General features: G+C 43.5%; 1 protein-coding gene across 3 annotated transcripts in view; it reads right to left on the bottom strand.

The window, feature by feature from the left end:
• The window catches only part of NTRK3 (neurotrophic receptor tyrosine kinase 3), a 407,630-nt gene that overhangs the window by 99,530 nt on the left and 289,212 nt on the right, over nucleotides 1-18,888 (bottom strand). The window contains exon 13 of one of the 3 annotated variants that reach the window (XM_079954239.1): nucleotides 4,511-7,914. The exons of the other annotated variants lie outside the window; for them this stretch is intronic. Coding sequence (XP_079810365.1) covers nucleotides 7,793-7,914 — 122 coding nt within the window. The 3' untranslated portion in view covers nucleotides 4,511-7,792. Of the gene's footprint in view, nucleotides 1-4,510; nucleotides 7,915-18,888 lie in introns of those variants that run through there. 3 annotated transcript variants of the gene reach the window in all.

The following is an 18,888-nucleotide window of genomic DNA, read 5'->3' as shown; positions in this document are numbered from 1 at the left end:
TCTTTTTGATGTCTTATAATAATTATAGCAATATATTGTGCGCAAGCAGGGGAGGTGGGGGGGGGGGACCGTAATCATTTTTCACCTGCTTCCCACAAAACATGCATCACATTTCTTTGCAACGTCGACACCATTCTACAGAAGGGTGTTAAACTGTTAGCAGGGTGCAGGGAGGAGGAGGAGGAGTTTGGGGAAAGAGGGGATGTGCCCCTGTTGCCAAGGCATCAGAATAAACAGTTCCCCTTGCCCTGATCCTGCCATGCAAGTCAGTTTATAGTGTGTACAGGGATGTTCATTTTGATGCCAGACATCCACACTTCATTACTGTCAGTGGGATGCATGTTCAGGAACACTTCAGATGTGCCTACCCATACACATTCTTCCTGAACTAGTCATGCATAATTATCTCCCATTAGAACTAGATTGGCTTGAGAGACTTGCACCAAAACACACTGACAGTTCCCATCACCATTGTAGCCTGCAGAAACAGCAAGATAGGAAGCATCAGCTCAATGATCTGGACAACAAAGAGGTGTTTCCCCCTCTGAGATGGTTTCATTTGCTGTCAATGACATTGTCCCATGGGACAAACACAATTGGCCATGTGGCTCCATGCCATCATTAGGTTCACTATGTGTTCCCTGATTGGTTGAAATCACAGAGTAAAGTAGGAAGAAGTCCTAAACATGCACTGAAGAAGCAGTAGCATATTAGGGTGGTGAATGAGCCTTGCAAATGGGGAAAGGCCATTAAGGTAACAGAGTTGCTTTTGCTGCCTGTATGTCTCCTTCTTCCACCCTCCTCACTGCTACACCATCACCCACTTTTGACATCCCACCTGATTCTTCCAATCCCATGTTGACTTAAAATCGTAAATCAACGTGTGCTACACAGGCCTAGTGTAGGAAGGGTAGGGCAATAACCAGCACTTACCCTGCTACAACCTCAGCTGGGAAGAGGTGGGAGAGGTTGGCAGAGAACAAAACAAGGATCAAAGATAATGCAATACATATTGACTGTTCACTTCTGCAGTGTTTTCTTTGGAAAAAAGCATTTTTCAGCATTTTTATTTTTGCAGTGGATGATAAGTCATATGCTAGCTTGTTCAGAGGCTCAATAAGTTAAGCAGACCAGACAGAGTGGCAACATTCCAGCTTTTCATTGGTGACTCACTGGAGTGTGGAGAGGCCAAAGCATGCAGGAAATCCTGCATTCAGTCTGCAGTTTAAAGGATCTGGTAGCCCAGGGGTGGAGGAATATCCAACCTGCAGGCCAGTCTTGTTCAACCAGGGAGTTCAATTTGACCTGAGTGACATCAGCTGATAGGCAGTTAAGGGACCTGCATTTGATGCCTGCAAAAAGCAGGCTTCTTTCTCCCCTCCTCATCACCGAAGCTGGCTGTCAGGCACTTGGGAAACTTGCATGATGGGTTTTGAGAGATGGGCGAGACAACCCTCTTCTCAGTCATGCGATGTCATAGGGATGTCTTGTGAAGGATAATCAGGTTGTCCCACTCACCTGTCAAGGATGCCTCACGAGGTGAGGCCAGATGCAGATTTGGCTTCCTGGCCCCTTGGCTGTGAACCTGAAGACTCACTGTCAGTCAGAGTAGGCAATACTGAGATACAGTAGATGGACAGCCTGGTATAAGACTGCTTCATATGTTGAAGCATAGCAGAAGGCACAGGCACAAGCTGTCTCTACACATGTAAAAGTGTTTGTGTGAAGGAGTGTACACTTGTTTACTTGCACAGCTCAACGGTTGTCTACACAGACTACATCTGCTGAGCACTTCATGTGAATAACTGCATGTGTGTAGAGCTCAATTAGTGTGGATGCAGGTCCAGTGATCGTACACTTGATGAAAGTAATGTGTGAACACCTCTAGAGTGTAGTAGAGTGTAGCATACTCAAGCCTCTGAAAAGAGAGACAGACATAAGTTTCCAAGTAGGAGCAGTCTATTTGAGCAGTGGGAACATGGAATTTCAGCAGCAGCAATCTTTAAGGTCCTGTCCTTAACCATTCCCAACTTACCCCAATGCCAAATTTCCTTATGGATGTGGTGGTGGGGCTTCCCTTGGAGCTTTCCCTGGACACAGAAATCCATAGTTACTCTACTGTTCACTGCATCTACTCACCAGTCACAGAAGATACCCTAATTAGATGTGAATAGAAGGGAGAAAAGGGTGAAGAAAACCTGCCCCAGGTGCCAGCAGGATGTATAATGTCTGAAAGCCAGCTTTGGATATCAAAAAGACCATCAAAAGTAATGTCTTTATTTTTACTTATTAGGGACTAGTGTGAGACCATCGAAACTTCCTATATTTCTCCCGCTCCCATGATAGCTGTGGTGAAACTGCTGTTGCAACATCTTCTGATGTCAGTTGAAACAATTCCCCATCTTGGATTTTCCCTGAAGTTCTCAAGGACCCTCAGAGACAGTGGTAGATTGGCAGCAGTATCTGATGGCTCACGTAGCCACTGAAAAAGTTCTTTCCAGCTTGGTATGACACATAGACAAGAGGGGCCTTTCATATCATCCCTGAGGAATCTCAATATCCTTCTCCACTCTAGAGAGACAAAAGGGGGTAGTCTCTGGGTGACATGAATTTAACTTAATCTATGAGCAACTTTCCATCTACACATCACAGTTGAAGGCTACAGTCCTCCATTCTGACAGAGCCTTCTAGGGACATTTTAAAACTCTAGCAAGGCCACAAGGAAAAATGAAATAATCAACAGAAACATCTCAGACCCCTTAAGTAACAAGAATATGCACAGCTGAAGACAGCTTGAGAGTTCTGGCTAGATAAGGCCAAGCAACTAAAGAACAAAACTTCAAATTCCTCCACCACTTTAAAAGGACATGTCCTCATTTGCCCTTAAAAGTTGCTTCCTGCAACCATCTTTCACCTCTACAGATAGCTTCTTCAGCCAACTGCTGACCTGTGATTATGCGACTGGCTTGAGTTGGCTCCAAATAGCTGTCCAAAGCAACACATGAAGTTAATGTGATTGTTCCCCTACAGTCAAAATTGTTAGAGGGGTTTTGAAGAAAGCCAAACAATGATTTTGGTACAAGCAATGGATCTTTCTCAAGGAAGGCCTCACACATCCAATGATCATTACCAGATTTCACTTAAGAAGAAATTCACAGCTACTATGTGGGGTTAGGGCTCCTCCTTTGTCCAGTTCATCTGTTGTTCTGCTGCCTCAGAATAAAATACATAACTTTTTTTTTGAAAATAAGTTGGAACTATCAATATTCTGCACATCCATTAATTTATCCTTATGGTAAGAAAGGTACCAGTTGTCCATATAAATGCAGCTGATATTGATTTTTTTATTTATTTTAAAAATCATGCATCTCTAGTCCACGTAATCTCCCTACTGTTGGCATCCCTAAGCCACTCTGGAAAAAAGAAGAGGAAGAAGAAGGGTTCAAAGATGGCTTACATGCATATGTTCATTGCTGGCTGATGGAAGAGTTGCAATGACTTGCACATGTGAAAACTCATCAGCAATTATTTACATGAAACTTTGGTATTGCTACTCATCATCAGCCTGCTTACTAGAATGTCTGAATCAAGTTTTCACCATTATGTGAAAGGAACCATCTTACGGAAAAGAATCCATCTCAGAGATGCACTTACTGTAGCTGTGCGGGACCATAAATCATCACAATCTTGGTACAATTGACCCCCATAACATTTTCACCACATTATCACAATGCTACAATTTGAACCTACCATAACTTGGGAAAAGGTTATGAAATTTTACTTCTAAATGTGATTGGCTGGTTGATGTCCCTAGAACAGGAGAATTGGCTCAATGGTTAGTGACCGTTCCTCCTCAGTGAGATGGCATAGATTAGCTGTCCCCAACCTTGAGTCATCAGGTGCTGTTGGACTGCAACTTTAATCATCCCTAGCTAGCATGGTCAATGGTTACTGGTAGTTGTAGTACAACAATAGCTGAGGGTCCAAGGTTGGGCAAATGAAAATTTCCATTCATTCATCATTCTTGAAGACATTATAAGAGCCAAGAAGAACTCCAGAGGGGCCCCTTTGCCTGGCCAGCTAAGAAACCCTCTGAAAGACTCAACAACTGCACTGATTTGAATCTTTGTAAACTACCTTAATGAATTAGCTTGTTTTATCTGCATAAATTAGCTTTATTACTTTACCAGCACAATCTCAGCACACTGGTGATTAATTACAGCTCTATTTCACTCTGCTTGACAACAGTATCTCCTCACAATGCAGTGCCTTTCAGTGGACTCAGTTCACACATTCAACTGCTAGCCAGCAAGTGTCAAGTTATTAAGTGGTGCATACATGCCTGTGTGGACCAGCTCAAAGGTCAAATAGCATCCGCCACATGACAAATAATTTCATTTCTCCCTACAGCACATGCCATTTGGCTTCTGTAGCAATGATGAGAAAAGACACGTCATTGGGAATTTTATTGATTTGTTTTGCTTTCAAAAGGAAAGACTCCATGCAGCAGTTTAATTAGAAAATAAAGTGTTTATTAAGAAACTAGACATCAAAGACCCCTAGAGTCTCTGTGAAAGGGGATGTTCCCATTTTCATAGCACAAGATGACAGACATGGTATAAGAGAAGAGAAATGATCAGGGGTGGAGGAGTCTCGTTGGTGGGAAATGAGGTAATGATTTACAATAATTAAAATCAGGAACAACTTTTCCCTTAAAACCTGCGACGTAAAGCCACCAATTGCAAGTGCCCAAGGCCTGGATCTCCTACCCACCCTGCCCCACTTTTCAGCATTAAGGAACTACCAGAGACTTTTCCACTGCTCAAGTCAGTCCTTCCAAAACTACGCGGTGAGAACTGTGTCAAAAGAAATAAGCCCGACCGTTCAAGACTAGTGTGAGTTCAGCAGATCCACCCACGGAGTAGGACATCTGTTGACTCTGCATCACACCTTGGGAGAAGGCAAGGTCAGAGCAATCAAGCTTCTGCTGGGGGTGTTCAAATTTGGCCAAGTTTCTGCTATGGGTGTGATTGGAAAAAATCAACTGCTGCTGATACAGACACAAAGCAGCCATAACTTCCTGTTGGCTCTCTGTGAGAGTCACTGTTCTCAGCCTACCACTCCAAACAGTGACCCACACAAAGTAGGAGTGGTTTCCTCTGCAGGTGTTTAGCTGCTCTCTTTCCACACTTTCAACAAAAATATTTCTTATCTGGTAAAAGACGAAAGTGTGCTTCCAGTTTTAATTCAGTGTACAATAGATCTCAGAAGTATGAGAAACAACGATCAGCCACACTTCCATTTGTCTCATGATCTCTAGTTACAGGTTTGAGAGGTTCTTTCTTTTCTTTTGTTCTGCCACTTTCCCTGGGAAAACCCAGCTGAGACAAACATCAATTCACAGAAAACCAAACCAATGTTTGCTCTGGTGGGTTTTCCCAGGGAAAGTGGTAGGACAGAAGAAGAACCTCTCAGACTCGTGACTAGGAATCATGGGACAAATGGGAGTGTGGACATGCCTTAAGTTGAGCACAGTGAGGAAAAATGTAATGGCGTTCCTGAAAATTTGTAATACCAACACCAGGACACGTTGAGTTAGCCTCAGATCTGGGTTGAGAAACAACAACAAGCAAGACAAATGGTCCTGTGAATGTAACCCAAACTGGAGATTAGGCCCACATCATTTCCCAGCATTCTCTGCTTTGCCAAAGAGCCTCTCAGAATTAACCACATTTTGGTTGCTTTGTTTCTTATTTAATTCCAACCAAATCCACTCCTCCAGTCTTGAAAAGGAGGCAAACGCCTGACCTGTGTCTACACTGTCATTTCATTAAAACTGCTAGCTTTATATTTGGGCTCCAGTTCACTCGGCTATCTGCACAAACTGGCAAAAGACAGAATAAAGTGATGCATGGCTTTCGAGAAGTATCCTGAGGAGAAATTTGAAGAGAAAATCCCAGCGGATGCATGAAAGGGCAACGCTAGTGGAATGTCCTCAGCTCTGGTACCTCAAGCTTCAAAATTCTCTCTCTCCCCCCTCTGCCTATGAAGTTACCAACCAGAATGAGCAATTTTGGAAACTACATAATATGGAGAGAGCATTTGAGAAAATTGATGTCTCCATCGCTCATGGGCTGATAAGAGACCTCATGTCCCTCTACCACCTGCTAGAATCTTGCAAATTGTTTAACAGACGGCCTGCCTGTGTTTAACAGATTTGCATAAGTAAATTTTCTTCAAAGCATGTTCAACCTGGAATCTGAAGGGGTGGGAAGAGAACTCTATCTGCTATTGGTCATTTCAAAGAATACATACTTACCAGATAGAGGGTTTTTTTATTTAATTAAAAATAAACTCCTGAGGGTGGTATTCAAGGATTGGTTACCCTTCCACTCCCACCATTATGATAAGTTTTGGGGATGCAGTTAAAATGATAAGAAGAAAGGAATGTGTCTACATATAGATATTAATATTGATCCAAGTCCAGAATCAATATTTGTGTTTATGTCAGAGAATAAGCAATGAAATTTTGACTCAGATCCCCCTTTGCTCAGTTTGTATGCCTTGAGCCAACCATTTGGTGTGCACAACAGAATTATAATACATCTCTAACTCGGTGTAAAAGAAATGGGAGGTTATGGTGGTGGAAGGAGGTGTTCAGGAAGGCAAAAGAGACGGTCGGTTTGCAGATTGGGGGGGGAAATACACTTGCGTGGCCTTCCACGCTTCTCTTTCTCTGCCCTATTGGCGTATCACTGACTGGGATCACCACTCCTCATCCATCCAGGTGTGAAGTCCAGGAGAGCACCGCCTTGCCCTACACCTCCCGCCCCCAGGTAAAGCCATTATACAAGCAGCAGGGAAGAGGCTGGCGTACAAAAAAATGGAACACTGAGATAGCTGAAGAGAGGCTCTAACACACAAAACGCACGCGCACACACAAACAGAAAGATCCTCCTAGGACATTTGTATTATTTTTTTTTTTAAAAAAAAAACAAAACCCAAACCCAAAGCCACTGGTATCTTTTCCTCCAGGTAGGGTAGCAGAACTTCTCCATCGTCACAAAAAAACCCATCGTTTCTGTGTAACAGCTTGGGGCTAGGTGGACGGAGGGGTGGGGTGGGGACAGAAGTGGGATGGAGGGGGGCTGGCTTTGTTCTTACCAAGGGTCTTCACTCTGTTAAAGCATCTTCTGTACTCCCCATCTTCTCTTCCACGGGGGCATCTCCCATGACCTGGCCACCACCATGAGTGACTGATCTAGCAGGCGGCTTTAACAGAATGTTGTGATGTCACAAGGATTCCAGGTGGGAAGGGCCACAGCTAAAGTTGCTGGACTTCAATTGGTTGGTTTCGTTCTTTTTTTAATTTTTTTTAAGCAAAGTGCAACTGCTAGGATGACGCCTTCAAGGTTCTTTACTTAAAAAAAAGAAACTTTTTGTTTTTGTTTTGTTGCTCTGCTTTGCTCTTGTTGTGCCTTGCAGGAAACACCGTGACCAACAGAGGGAAAGAACATAGTGACCAACAGAGGAGAAGAATAACCCTGTGATCTGGTGACAGAAAAATAATAATATACTGTATATAACCCCTTGGTCTTTTTCAGCATGGTGCAGACTGAGGTCCAGTCCCACACGGCGGCGGCTTTGATCCATATACAGACCGCAGTCTCCCACTGTGTCCCACAGTGATCAAAGGGCACAGTCAACAAACTTGACATCAGAACAATGAAACCTTTCAGGGAGGTTTTTGTTTTTGTCTTTGTTTTTGCTTTGCACCGTTGTTTGTAGTTTTTTAAAAGCCATGACGTCCTTTGCTGAAATAAACACTGACATCCTCAACATAAATGCCATGATGGTTAAGAGGATTAGAATGTCCAGGAAGGGTTATTGGATTCAACATAATTTCTCTGAAACCTAAAGCAGGGAAAGGGGGAATGGGAGACAAAGGGGGGAGGAAAGAAAACACAGAGAAGAGAGGGGGAAAAGGGGGGAAAAATAAAGCAATCCCACAAAATAAAGATCCAAACTAGAAAAGAACAGAGAGATAGTGACATACCTGTAATTGTTTTCAAAAGAACTAAAAGGAATAAAAGTAGCCACCTGGCTGCAGTTGGGGTACATCCACGTTGTCTCGTAAACTGCTACCTTCCCCCTCCTATCAGATTAAAATTAAAAGCTGCATTGAGCAGGGCACATTCTGAATTAGAGGAGGGAGATAAGAGGTTTGCCTTCTTTACATTCCATTTCTCTGGGTTGCATCCAACAAAATTTTACTCAAGGCAGACCCATTATAATGGACCAAAGTGAACCATTCCTATTAATTTCAACCAGTCTACTCTGAGCAAAACATAATTGGATACAACCCTCCTGCCACACTTTCACTTTAAACCTGCCTTTCTTCCAACATGGAACTCAAGATGGTGTGTATAGGATTCCCTGGGTGTTTTCCAGCTGAGCAAGGACTCATCCTAGACCTGCTTAGTTTCAGCAAAGTGGTGGTGCCATATTTATTTACACATATGCACCATCCTGTTCCCAGGGGTTGGGGTAAGGGATACCTTTCAACTGGGCTCAGAAACCAGCCTTGGGTAAGCAGCAGCACAACACTTATTCAGTGGGACATCTCTGTTTAACACCACCTTCCTTAGTTAATTTATTTCTTATTAAATTACCTGAATGCCCCTGAGCTTTCATTGCTTCCCTTTGTTCCACGGTGGCCTACAAGAGCAACCATCTATGTGATCACATTTGGGCAGTGGGGGTACAGAATTGTGTTCTCAGAGGGCAACCTGACAACTCGCTCAGAGAGACCCCAAATCTTTGAGGACGGGTCCATGCAGTGATCTAATTTACCCCTTCTGTAGACATGATGTGGACTGCTTGCAGGTTCCCAACATGCCTGCAGTCATAAAATTTAACACGGCAATATGTGGCGACTTTTTGAGTAACAATTGCTATGTAAATAAGCAATATGTATTGCACTATTGGTAATTATCTGGAAATGTCCCCACCAGGCTTACAAAGGAGCTACTTTATGTGACCAAGCCTAGCCTTGTAAATAAGTCTACAGATGTGCCTGTCATTTGTTTCACCTGTATGCTATGAAACTTTCATTTTCTCAGATCATAACCTCTAATTTCATCTACTTACTAAATAGAGTGCACACTTAAACAATCTACAGGTGTCTCTGGTTTATGTCAACTGGAGATGCTGGGACAGAGATGTTGCTGGACTCAACTCCCATCAGCCCCAAGCAGCACAGCCAATATTCAGGGATGATGGAAAAGGCAGCCAAGCAACATTGGGAAGGTTATGTCCTAGAGGTCACCAACGCACTATAGGTAGGTGACTGGCAAATTACTCTCTTTGTTGGTGAACTTGCTCTTAATTTTGCTAGAGTGTTATGGGTTTCTGAATTCTGAATGTTTCAGTAATTGGAGAGCAATATAAAATGACTGTAAAAGTAAGCTAACTTTTACAGCACCTATAATGGACATCTAAATTGAAAACGCAGCTCCAGGTTAAAACAAACAACATTTTATGTTTCATGGCTTGCTGCTAGATCCCTAGAACAGCGGCTGTCTCACTTGGTCCACTACCCTCTTCCGTGCTATAAATTCCTTTCTCAAATGACATAAAGCTCATGTACCTGTCTGAACCTATTTGAAATGTTGGAAGTAATCCCAGAATGGGTAGGGTGGTCCCATCTTTCCCTGCACCAAAGTCTGCTTGGGATAAGGCAGGTGAGGGGAACCATTAGCCCTCCAGATGTTGCTGAACTACAACTCCCATTAAGCATGGCCAATGACCAGGAGTGATGGGAGCAACATCTGGAAGGCCCAAGGTCCCATACCCAGTTAGATGGGAAGCAGGTAGAAAAAAATTCTGATGCTTATGGCAGACACTGCTGACTTCTGAAAGAACAGGTAAACTTGATTGGGAAAGGGTTGTAGAGCAGTCTTGTAATGCAGAAGTTCCCAGGATCAGTTCCAGGCACCTCCAGTTAGGGCTTGGAGAGACCCATGTTTGATACCCTGGAGAGCCACTGCCAGTCAGAGCAGACAGTACTGAGTTTGAAGGACCTGTGGGTCAGACTCAGTGTGAAGCAGCTTCCTATGATCCTATTGATCCATATTTGGTGGCAAGTAATTTGGCCTTTGCATTGGGGTGGTTGTACCTCTTAGGAGGATGAATTGAGGGCTGAGATGATCCTGCTTCACCTTCACTGTTGGGAGAGATCTACCCAAACATTAGTCAATCATTTTTTAACGGGCAACATCATAACCTGCAGAATTTTTCCTGACTATTATTTGAGCATTTTCACACATGAGATTTCGGTGGCCTTTTACAATTCCTGCACCTGTAACACAAATGTAAAAATTATATTGCCTAAAGAGTTCTGGCAGAGGACATTTTTCTCCCCCTCTTGTAACAGCAGAGCTTTGGGGTTGCTTTTCAATTGGCAATAGGTTCAGAGCAGACAAAAGGAAGAGCTTGTTCACACAAAGCATATATAACAATATGGCCTACGGTAATGACCAATGGGTTAGAAGGCTTCAAAAAGAATTAGAGAAATTCTCTAGAGGGTTGACCAATGGCTATTTCTCATGACAGCCAAATCAAACTTCTATATCCAAAGGCAGTATACCTCTGAATCTCAAGTGTTGGGACATACTTCAGAAAGACACCTCCCTCGAAGGGTGGATATGGGGCTTAGTAAAAAAAAAAAAATATTATTGGTTCTCAAGTGAAGGGGAATTACACTTTGTAATCAGGGTAACAATCTCCCTGCACCTTTAATCAATTACAGAAAAAACAGATTATGTCGCTGCACAGTATGCAATAAGGATAATGTGTAATTTGACCCTTAGTCCAATGCAGCAAGGATCTTTTATTTTCATTCAGCATATCTTAGAAGCCCCTGGAAATTGTCCTTTGATTGCTTTGCAACAAAACATGGTCTCTACATTTCATAAATTGATAATAATGTGTTCACATCCTAAACTTCCCCCTACCCCCCTATACTAAAGATCATTTGCAAATGTGCACAATGAAAGCAGGAGGCTGAAAGGTAATTGTAGTACCATGTGTGAAAATGCTCTTACACTTCCCCTACAGATTCCTCACAAACCCAGTTTTGCTTCGTATGGATCAGAAACCAAGATGGCTCTTGCTTGGCTCAAATCATTTTTCATCATATGTGAGATCAGCAATGTTACCAATAAGCTGGAGTTTGGTATAAGTGAATGTTCCCCCACTGCCTACTTAGCTGGCACTCAGAAATCTAAATGTTTCCAGGAGTCACAGCTAGAGAAGCTGGTAAGGGAATCTTTTCCCAGATCTCCTGTGTTTTTAAAGAGGTGTACATGAAACTGTAGGGTTGCTAACTCAGATTAGGGCCAAAGAAGGGTAGGGATTTAAATTGAGGATGATTTGGTTCAGGAAACCTTAGTGAATACTGCATTTCTGTTCTGAATTGATATATCTTCCCACATGGCCACATATAACCTTTAAAAAAGCATAACCCAAAAGGGGATGGGCCTTCCAACAATACAACTAGTTTGGGTCTTCATTTTGCTAAACTTCGTTGAAAACAAAGCTGTCCATGTATTATTGTGTTGTTTAAAATAAACAAGGACTTTTTTCTTCCAAAAGGGGGAAATGGAAGGAAAAGTCCACACCATACCTGAAGGCCCAAAGCTATCCAAACCATAATGAAAATTATGAAAATGTCCAAGCATGTTGGGCAAGGAGAGGGTTTGTTCCTTTCCCTCTTTGCCAGTTGCTGGAGACGACGTTCTCGGCAATCATGAAACAGAGGAGAAGCATGAATATGGAAGGCTTTGACGACTGCTGATGGAGACAAAGGACGGAGGTTGGGTTGAAGTTGGTCTATACACCATAAAGTAAATCTTAAACAACAGGAAAGCAGTGGCTGGAAGGGGGAGGCTGGAAGGACAGGTGAAATGATGCTGCTTGTCACAGAGAGATCACTATGCCCCTTGGCCCTAGCTGCTCACCTTCTCAACAGTTCTAACACCTCTTCCCCTGCCTTCTCTGCCCCTGCTCCCACTTTTCCTTTCTGGATTTCCATCTCTCCATTCTTAAATGCAAAGAAAGAGGCACTTCATCTCACTTTATACAGCAGGGGTGGGGAACTGTTTTGACCCCCAGGGCCATATTCTCTTCTGAACCACTTTCTAGGGCTCACATACCAATGGTACCCTAGTTTAAAAACCACAACAAACCAAAATAGTAGGCTAGTTTCTACACACACACATCCCTCTATCCTTCATCTAGACAAGCAAGTGGCATTATGTGAGTTCCAAGACACATTACAACCAGGTAAAATCACTTGAGGAGGGTGTTAAGCAGTGTGAATCACTGCCACCAACTCAACATCCAGGGCATTGGGAGATGGGTGCCCCTAAACATGGCATCTCCCATGTTTTGCGACTGCTGTCAGTTATGGCACCGCTTCATTGCCAGAGAGGTTAGGTTTACCTCAAAGACTTCAGGAAAGAGAAAAGTAGGAATAGCTGCTACCTCCAGTTGCAGTTGTCATCAAGGTCACAAACACACACCCCACACCATTCCTGGAGCACAGCATTACAGACCCACAGGACATTAATTTGCCAAGGGTCTCTCAAATCTGCTGTTCATCTGGGTGGTAGAATTTTGGTGTGGTTAATTAGACTGTGAGAATATAAGAAGACCCTGCTGGATCAGAGCAATTGCCCATCTAGTCCAGCACCGTATTCTCACAGTGAGCAACCAGATGCCAATGGGAAGCCTGAAAGCAGGACCTGAGAACAGCAGCTCTCTCCCCATTTATGCTCACCAGCCACTGGCATTCAGAAGCATACAGCCTCCGACAGTGGAGGTAGAGCATAGCCACCATACTGCTTCAGATTGTAGGTGGTGGGCGCCATTTTGTTATGCTCTCCAGTGTAATAACTTCCTGTAACTAACCAACAGTGGGAGAGAGAAAAGCACACAAGAGTTCTAGTCCATCTGGTTTCCTGCTGTGCTACTACTTTTCCGCCTGTTTTTAAAAACCCAGCACACATACACACTTAATGGCTGATGAAGTGGTGCTACCCATTCTACTGTCACAGGATTCTTATAACAATATAATTCCACTGGCTACTGAAATGTATCCACAGTAAATGTGTGCCTGACTGTTATTCCAAAACCCAAGTCTGAAGTGCCATGGAAGGTCTGCTTAGAGCTGTTGGACCAAAAACTGCTTATTTCACACATGCAGTTATAATTTGATGCTGCAGTCAGCCAGAGAGATGCAGTCATGTGTGAATGAGCCCCAGAGACTCTGTGTCCACATTAGCTCATTTGCAGCACAAATAGGTAGTTTTTCCTTAATCTGGAATTGTTCGTGCTTATCCTCAATATGCTGCTTTCAATATAGATTGATTCTAGATCCTGCGATCCAAAAGGGTAGGGATGGTTACTCAACACATGTTTCAAAACCCTCCCATTGTTTAGGTCATCCACACCTTTTCCCAAGCCCCAGGTGAATGAACAAGTAAGTGGTGACTGTGATCTTGATATGAGTCCACCCACAACATCATTGGACAGGTATGGACTCCATTCCACCCCATTGCCAGGACCACCCACATCTGCCTTCAAATGGACACACTGCAGGCTAATGCAGAATCAGCCTGCATTGAGCTTCTTATTTTTAGAATGAAGAAGCACTTTTCAGAGGCAAAAAATATGTGATTTCTCTAGACTGTGCATGGGCTACACAGGAAACAAACAAACAAACAAGTACTCAGTCTCCATTGATTCTCAAGTAAAATGCCGTGTGTACGCAGCTTCTGTTTGACAAATGTGAATTTACCACTGACTTTCATTGCTTAAGGACCTTGGTTATGGGGTGGCCATTAATGAATAGGGATGACAAGCAAGTAAAAAAAGAAGTCAATCCAATTCCGCCCCCACCCCTCTGAGATTTCCATATTTTGATCATGGGATCTTTACTGTTGGAATCATTAAACTTTCCACAGGAGCCCTTTCCTCCACCTATCAGAACTCTGCTGTTTCCCTGTTAAATACGAGACATTCCTCTATTAACTGGGATCACATGTCTGTTTTTTCTGGCACACTTTAATGGAATGGAATGATTCCAAAGTGCTAACTGCTGTGGTCTGATAGATTGGAAAGGACATAGATCCTAAATATCTCCATCACTGCCCTGTGTAAAGACCCAGAACCAAAGTGAGGGAGCGGGAGCATTTACTAGAGCAAGAGGGGAGGTGGGGAGATGAGGAATCATTTCCAGGAGGGAGGCTTAATCAAGACCCACAATAAGCTGAACTGCAGTGGTGCCAAGTTGGCAGCTTCCTGTCAGTCACTGCAACCCTGACATGTTCTTCTGCGGGAGCAAAAGGAGTATATCTTCCCACAGTGTGCCGAGACCTCCCATCACAGGGCCAAGAAACTCTGCCAAGGATGTCAGGCCAATCCATCACACTTTTCACTAGACCCAAGCCAGGGGTGTGCAGGAGGTCACGGAAGGGGAGAACTCCTTTACCCACACATATGGGCCACCCAGCATAAATGTCCAGGGAGAATACGAGAGAATTTCATGTCTAGCCAAGACGTTTACAAAAGCCAGGATGGACTGGATATCAAATAATACAGAGGAAGGCAGCCAAAGAACAGCTATGTTCAGACATTATGGGAATTTTTACAAGGGGAGGGCATTAACATTCACTTTTCATCAAGCCTCTGGGGTCCACATGTCAGTGGTGGGTGTGGGTACTCCACACTCTCACAAACTCCACACTCTCATAGTCCCCTTCCAGTTGATCCATGAAGATTAGTTTGGGAATGGAGAGTTGAGGGGGGGTGATTTAGTTCACATTTCAAGGCAAACTTCCCCAATTTGCATTTTCCAAAACAGTATGTGTACCAAAACATAGACGTCCTTCAAAATGTGCACTTATCTGAATTCTGCAATGCCAATAATGTGTACAAAAATGCATATGCTAGGGCAAAGTGTGCGTGAAATGCATATATTTGTGGAAATAACATGGAGTGTACAGCTTTTGGCAAATGCTGAAGGTGCGCCTTTTACCCTGGCCTTTGACACCTGAGACGTGTGATTGTAATCTGGTTTATTCTGAATTTTTAAATTATAAATTGCTGTAACCTATCTTGGGACCTGCTAGTGAAGGGCAGCTAATTCATTTATTCATTCATTCAATTAATAATATAATTGGCAAACAATGCAGTCTCTGCATAAGTCTCATATAAATATACCTGAAGATAAATTTCTGTCATTGCCTAGTCAACAGACCCACTATTTCAGGAACAGCCAATGGGGAGCTCTTCAGATGCTTTGTACTACAGCTCCCACCACCCCTAGCTACTGGCCATTCTCGAAGAGGCTGATGGGAACTGTTGTTCATAAAATCACAAGAAGAGCCTGCTAAATCAGGCCAATGGCCCATCTGGTCCAACATCCTGTTGTCACAGTGGCCAATCAGATGCCTCTGGGAAAACAGCAAGTGAGGCCCGAACACATTCTCCCCTCCTGAGGATTCCAGCAACCGGTACATTCAGAAGAAGCACTATTACTTCGTACTGTGGAGGCAGAGCATCACCATCATGGCTGCAGCTTTCTCCTCCATGAATTTATCTACTCCTCCTTTAAAGCCATCCAAGTTGGCGGCCATCAAGACCTCCTGTGTGAGCAAGTTCCACAACTTCTAGAGAGTCCCACTACTTCTAGAGAGCATCACAGTGGCTGTAGCAGTTCCAGGCCTCAGCGACAAATGCAAGGAAACTTTCTCTCTCTGTCTCCCAAATTAGATCAAGTTCTCAACCAAATTCCCAGACCGTTGTCTTTTGCAAGAAAGTCAGGAGATGGATGGATGGACCAACAAAGTCGGCACCATCTGAGTGAGTTATGTGAAGCATTCAGGACAGCAGGATGCTAACAAACCAGCTGCTAAATGCTGGACTGTCATCAAGCAGCAGTTCTTCTCCTTGAAACAAATAAATGCCCAAGCCACAGCGCTGCATGCTTGTTAATCAGCAGTTCCATTATCACTGGGCAGATAGCCCTCTAATGGACACCCACAGGGTTGTAGCCTGTGCAACATGCATTGCCATTCCTTTGATTGATTCACCCTCAAGATAATCAAGTAAATGAGGGAGGATGCAATGTTTCTCCAGGAAATGTTCAGCGGTGAATACATTGATCTTTGCACTTAGCTGGTTTCCATATGAGGATGTGGGGTGAGGGCTAACCTTGTTCTGAAACAATTTCAAGATGCCTGAACCTTCCTCTTGATTCAGGGCCTGCATTCAGGCAGGGAACGGGAATGGAAAATGAGCTGTTCTACCATGGGGCAGGAAGTTGCCAACCTTGTTCTCCATCAGATGTTTTGGACTTCCAGCTGTGCTGACTGGGGCTGATGGAAGTCGTGGTCCAAAACATCTGATGGAGAACAAGGTTGATAAAGGCTGGTATAAAGGACCTCCCCAAGCAGTCTGTGTTCCATCTGAGGAGGTATTGGTGTTTTGTGGTACAGAGCACATGTTCCACACAGAGAAGGCCCCAAGTTCAAGCCTAGCATCTTCAGCCAAAAAAATATGTCAGGAAGTGAAGCTTGGAAAGCGATTTTGTCTGGAATTTTGGAGCACCAGTCAGAGGAGACAGTTTGGGGCCAGACAGATCCATGGTCAGACTCAAGATAATGCAGCTTTATACCTTCCCTGCAGGGCCTCTACCCAATCTGCCCCATGGCCCCAATCCAGGAGGGAGGCAATTAGGCCAATCCACACTGAGCCAACCTGAGGACCAACCTCCCCTGGAACCAGTCCTGAATTAGTGGAGCTAAAGTTATTAGTTATTATTTTTTTTTTTTTAAAAAAGGAAAACCTAATGAAACATATGGTCACGAGGGAGCATGGGAAGGCGATGCTGTGTCGCCTTCCCCACTTCCCATTTGAGAGCAGAGGGATGAATTCTGTGGGGTTCTCCTTTGCAAGTGGCTCCTCTGCTGGGAAGCCACTGGTGAGAAGTGCCCTGTACTCTACAGGATTAAACAGCTGTTGCATGGATGTTTCAGTATCGCAGTGTGCTGATTCGTAAGTGGCTTTCCTCTTGGGAGATCCGCTTGCAAAGCAACACCCTGCACCGCACAGGATCAGTGCCTCCACGCAACAGCTGTTACATGTGAGTTGTTGCTTCAGAGATGGTGCAAGTCAGGCTGCTACCTTCTCCCAGAAAGATGCAGCTGGAGGCTAGGTATATTTTTTGTTGAGTTATCGTATCTGATGCCTGCCTCTCCTTGCTGCCTGATGCCCTGGCCCATGCAACCCTTCTGTAGCAATCTGCAGTCGCCTCAACACTACAGGAGGACCTTTTGATCATCCAGTATCAAAAACCCAATTTATTTTCAAGAGAAGGCCTACCCCTGATTAAAATAATACAGTGGGATCTATGATTCTTACTAGTCTTCAGTTTACCATTTGCACCAAGACTGTCTTGTTTCCAGGTGTTCCACATAACTTCAGCGGGAGGGGGAACAACTTGCTACAAATAGCAAAAGACAAGTCCTGTAGACCTTACATAACTGCTGGGCTTCAACCTTCCCCAACCTTCCCCCCACCCCCCCACCCCATATTCCCCAACACTTGCTTGCTTTTTAGAATGAAGTTTGTATTGATTGACAAGAAAATCAGACAGCAGTACATGGAAAGTGACCCTCAATAATTGAATTAGGCCATTATGGCCCCGTTGTGGACATACGGTGTGTTTGCACTTTGCGGAGAAGGAAAGAGAATTATTTCTTTTAATGCAGCAATTACACACACACACACAGAGAGAGAGAGAGAGAGAGAGAGAGAGAGAGAAAAGAAGAAGAAGAAGAAGAAGAAGAAGAAGAAGAAGAAGAAGAAGAAGAAGAAGGAGAAGAAGGAATTCAAAGGAAACAGGAAACAAATGTTCTGGATGCTGAGATTCAACAGAGGTCTAAAGTAGGAAACTGCTCAGCTCAGAAGTGCTGACCCTGTGCCTTTCCAGAATGCTCAAGGCTGAACAGGATGTACCAGTGATCTATCTTAGTGTACGGCACTGGGGGCTTTTCACACAACAAAAATCTATTTCCCCCCAAACATTGCACTTTTGCAGTAAATGAAGGGGACATGCACTGGAAAGTGTGAGATACATCTTGCTTGGTGCAGCAGCATCTAAACTCCCTGCATATATTTCAGAATGAATGCTCATTAAATTAATCTAATATCTCTGCAAAAAAAAAAAAAATCAGGATGAATGCTCCATAAACAGGGTCTCTGGAATGAGCACTGTGAATGAACAACAGGAGAAGCATAATGCCAGCCTCCATCCCAGAGAGAGAAAGGCACAAGGGATGGGGGTAAGAAGCAAGAGGAAATCCTGGACTTCATGACCTGACCTGCAAAATACATCTCTCTCTCTCTCATCTATCTATCTATCTATCCATCTATCATCTATCATCTATCATCTATCATCTATCACTTATCTATATCTATCTATCTATCTATCTATCTATCTATCTATCATCTATCTATCATCTATCTATCTCTATCTATCTATCTATCATCTATCTATCATCTATCTATCTCTATCTATCTATCTATCATCTATCATCATCTATCTATCATCTATCATCTATCATCTATCTATCTATCTATCTATCTATCTATCTATCATCTATCTATCTAACTATCATCTATATCTATCTATCTATCTATCTATCTATCTATCTATCTATCATCTATCATCTATCTATCATACCCTGTGTGAGATCAAAGCCCAAAAGTTGTTTTTTCAGGGCCTTGTTTGCATGGCACCCAAAACCACACATTTTGGGG

The sequence above is a fragment of the Podarcis cretensis genome (assembly GCF_951804945.1).
Source record: "Podarcis cretensis genome assembly, chromosome: 14".
In the NCBI taxonomy this organism is placed as follows: domain Eukaryota; kingdom Metazoa; phylum Chordata; class Lepidosauria; order Squamata; family Lacertidae; genus Podarcis; species Podarcis cretensis.
Note: the sequence above shows the minus strand (reverse complement) of the source record. Positions and strands in the feature narration are given on the sequence as shown.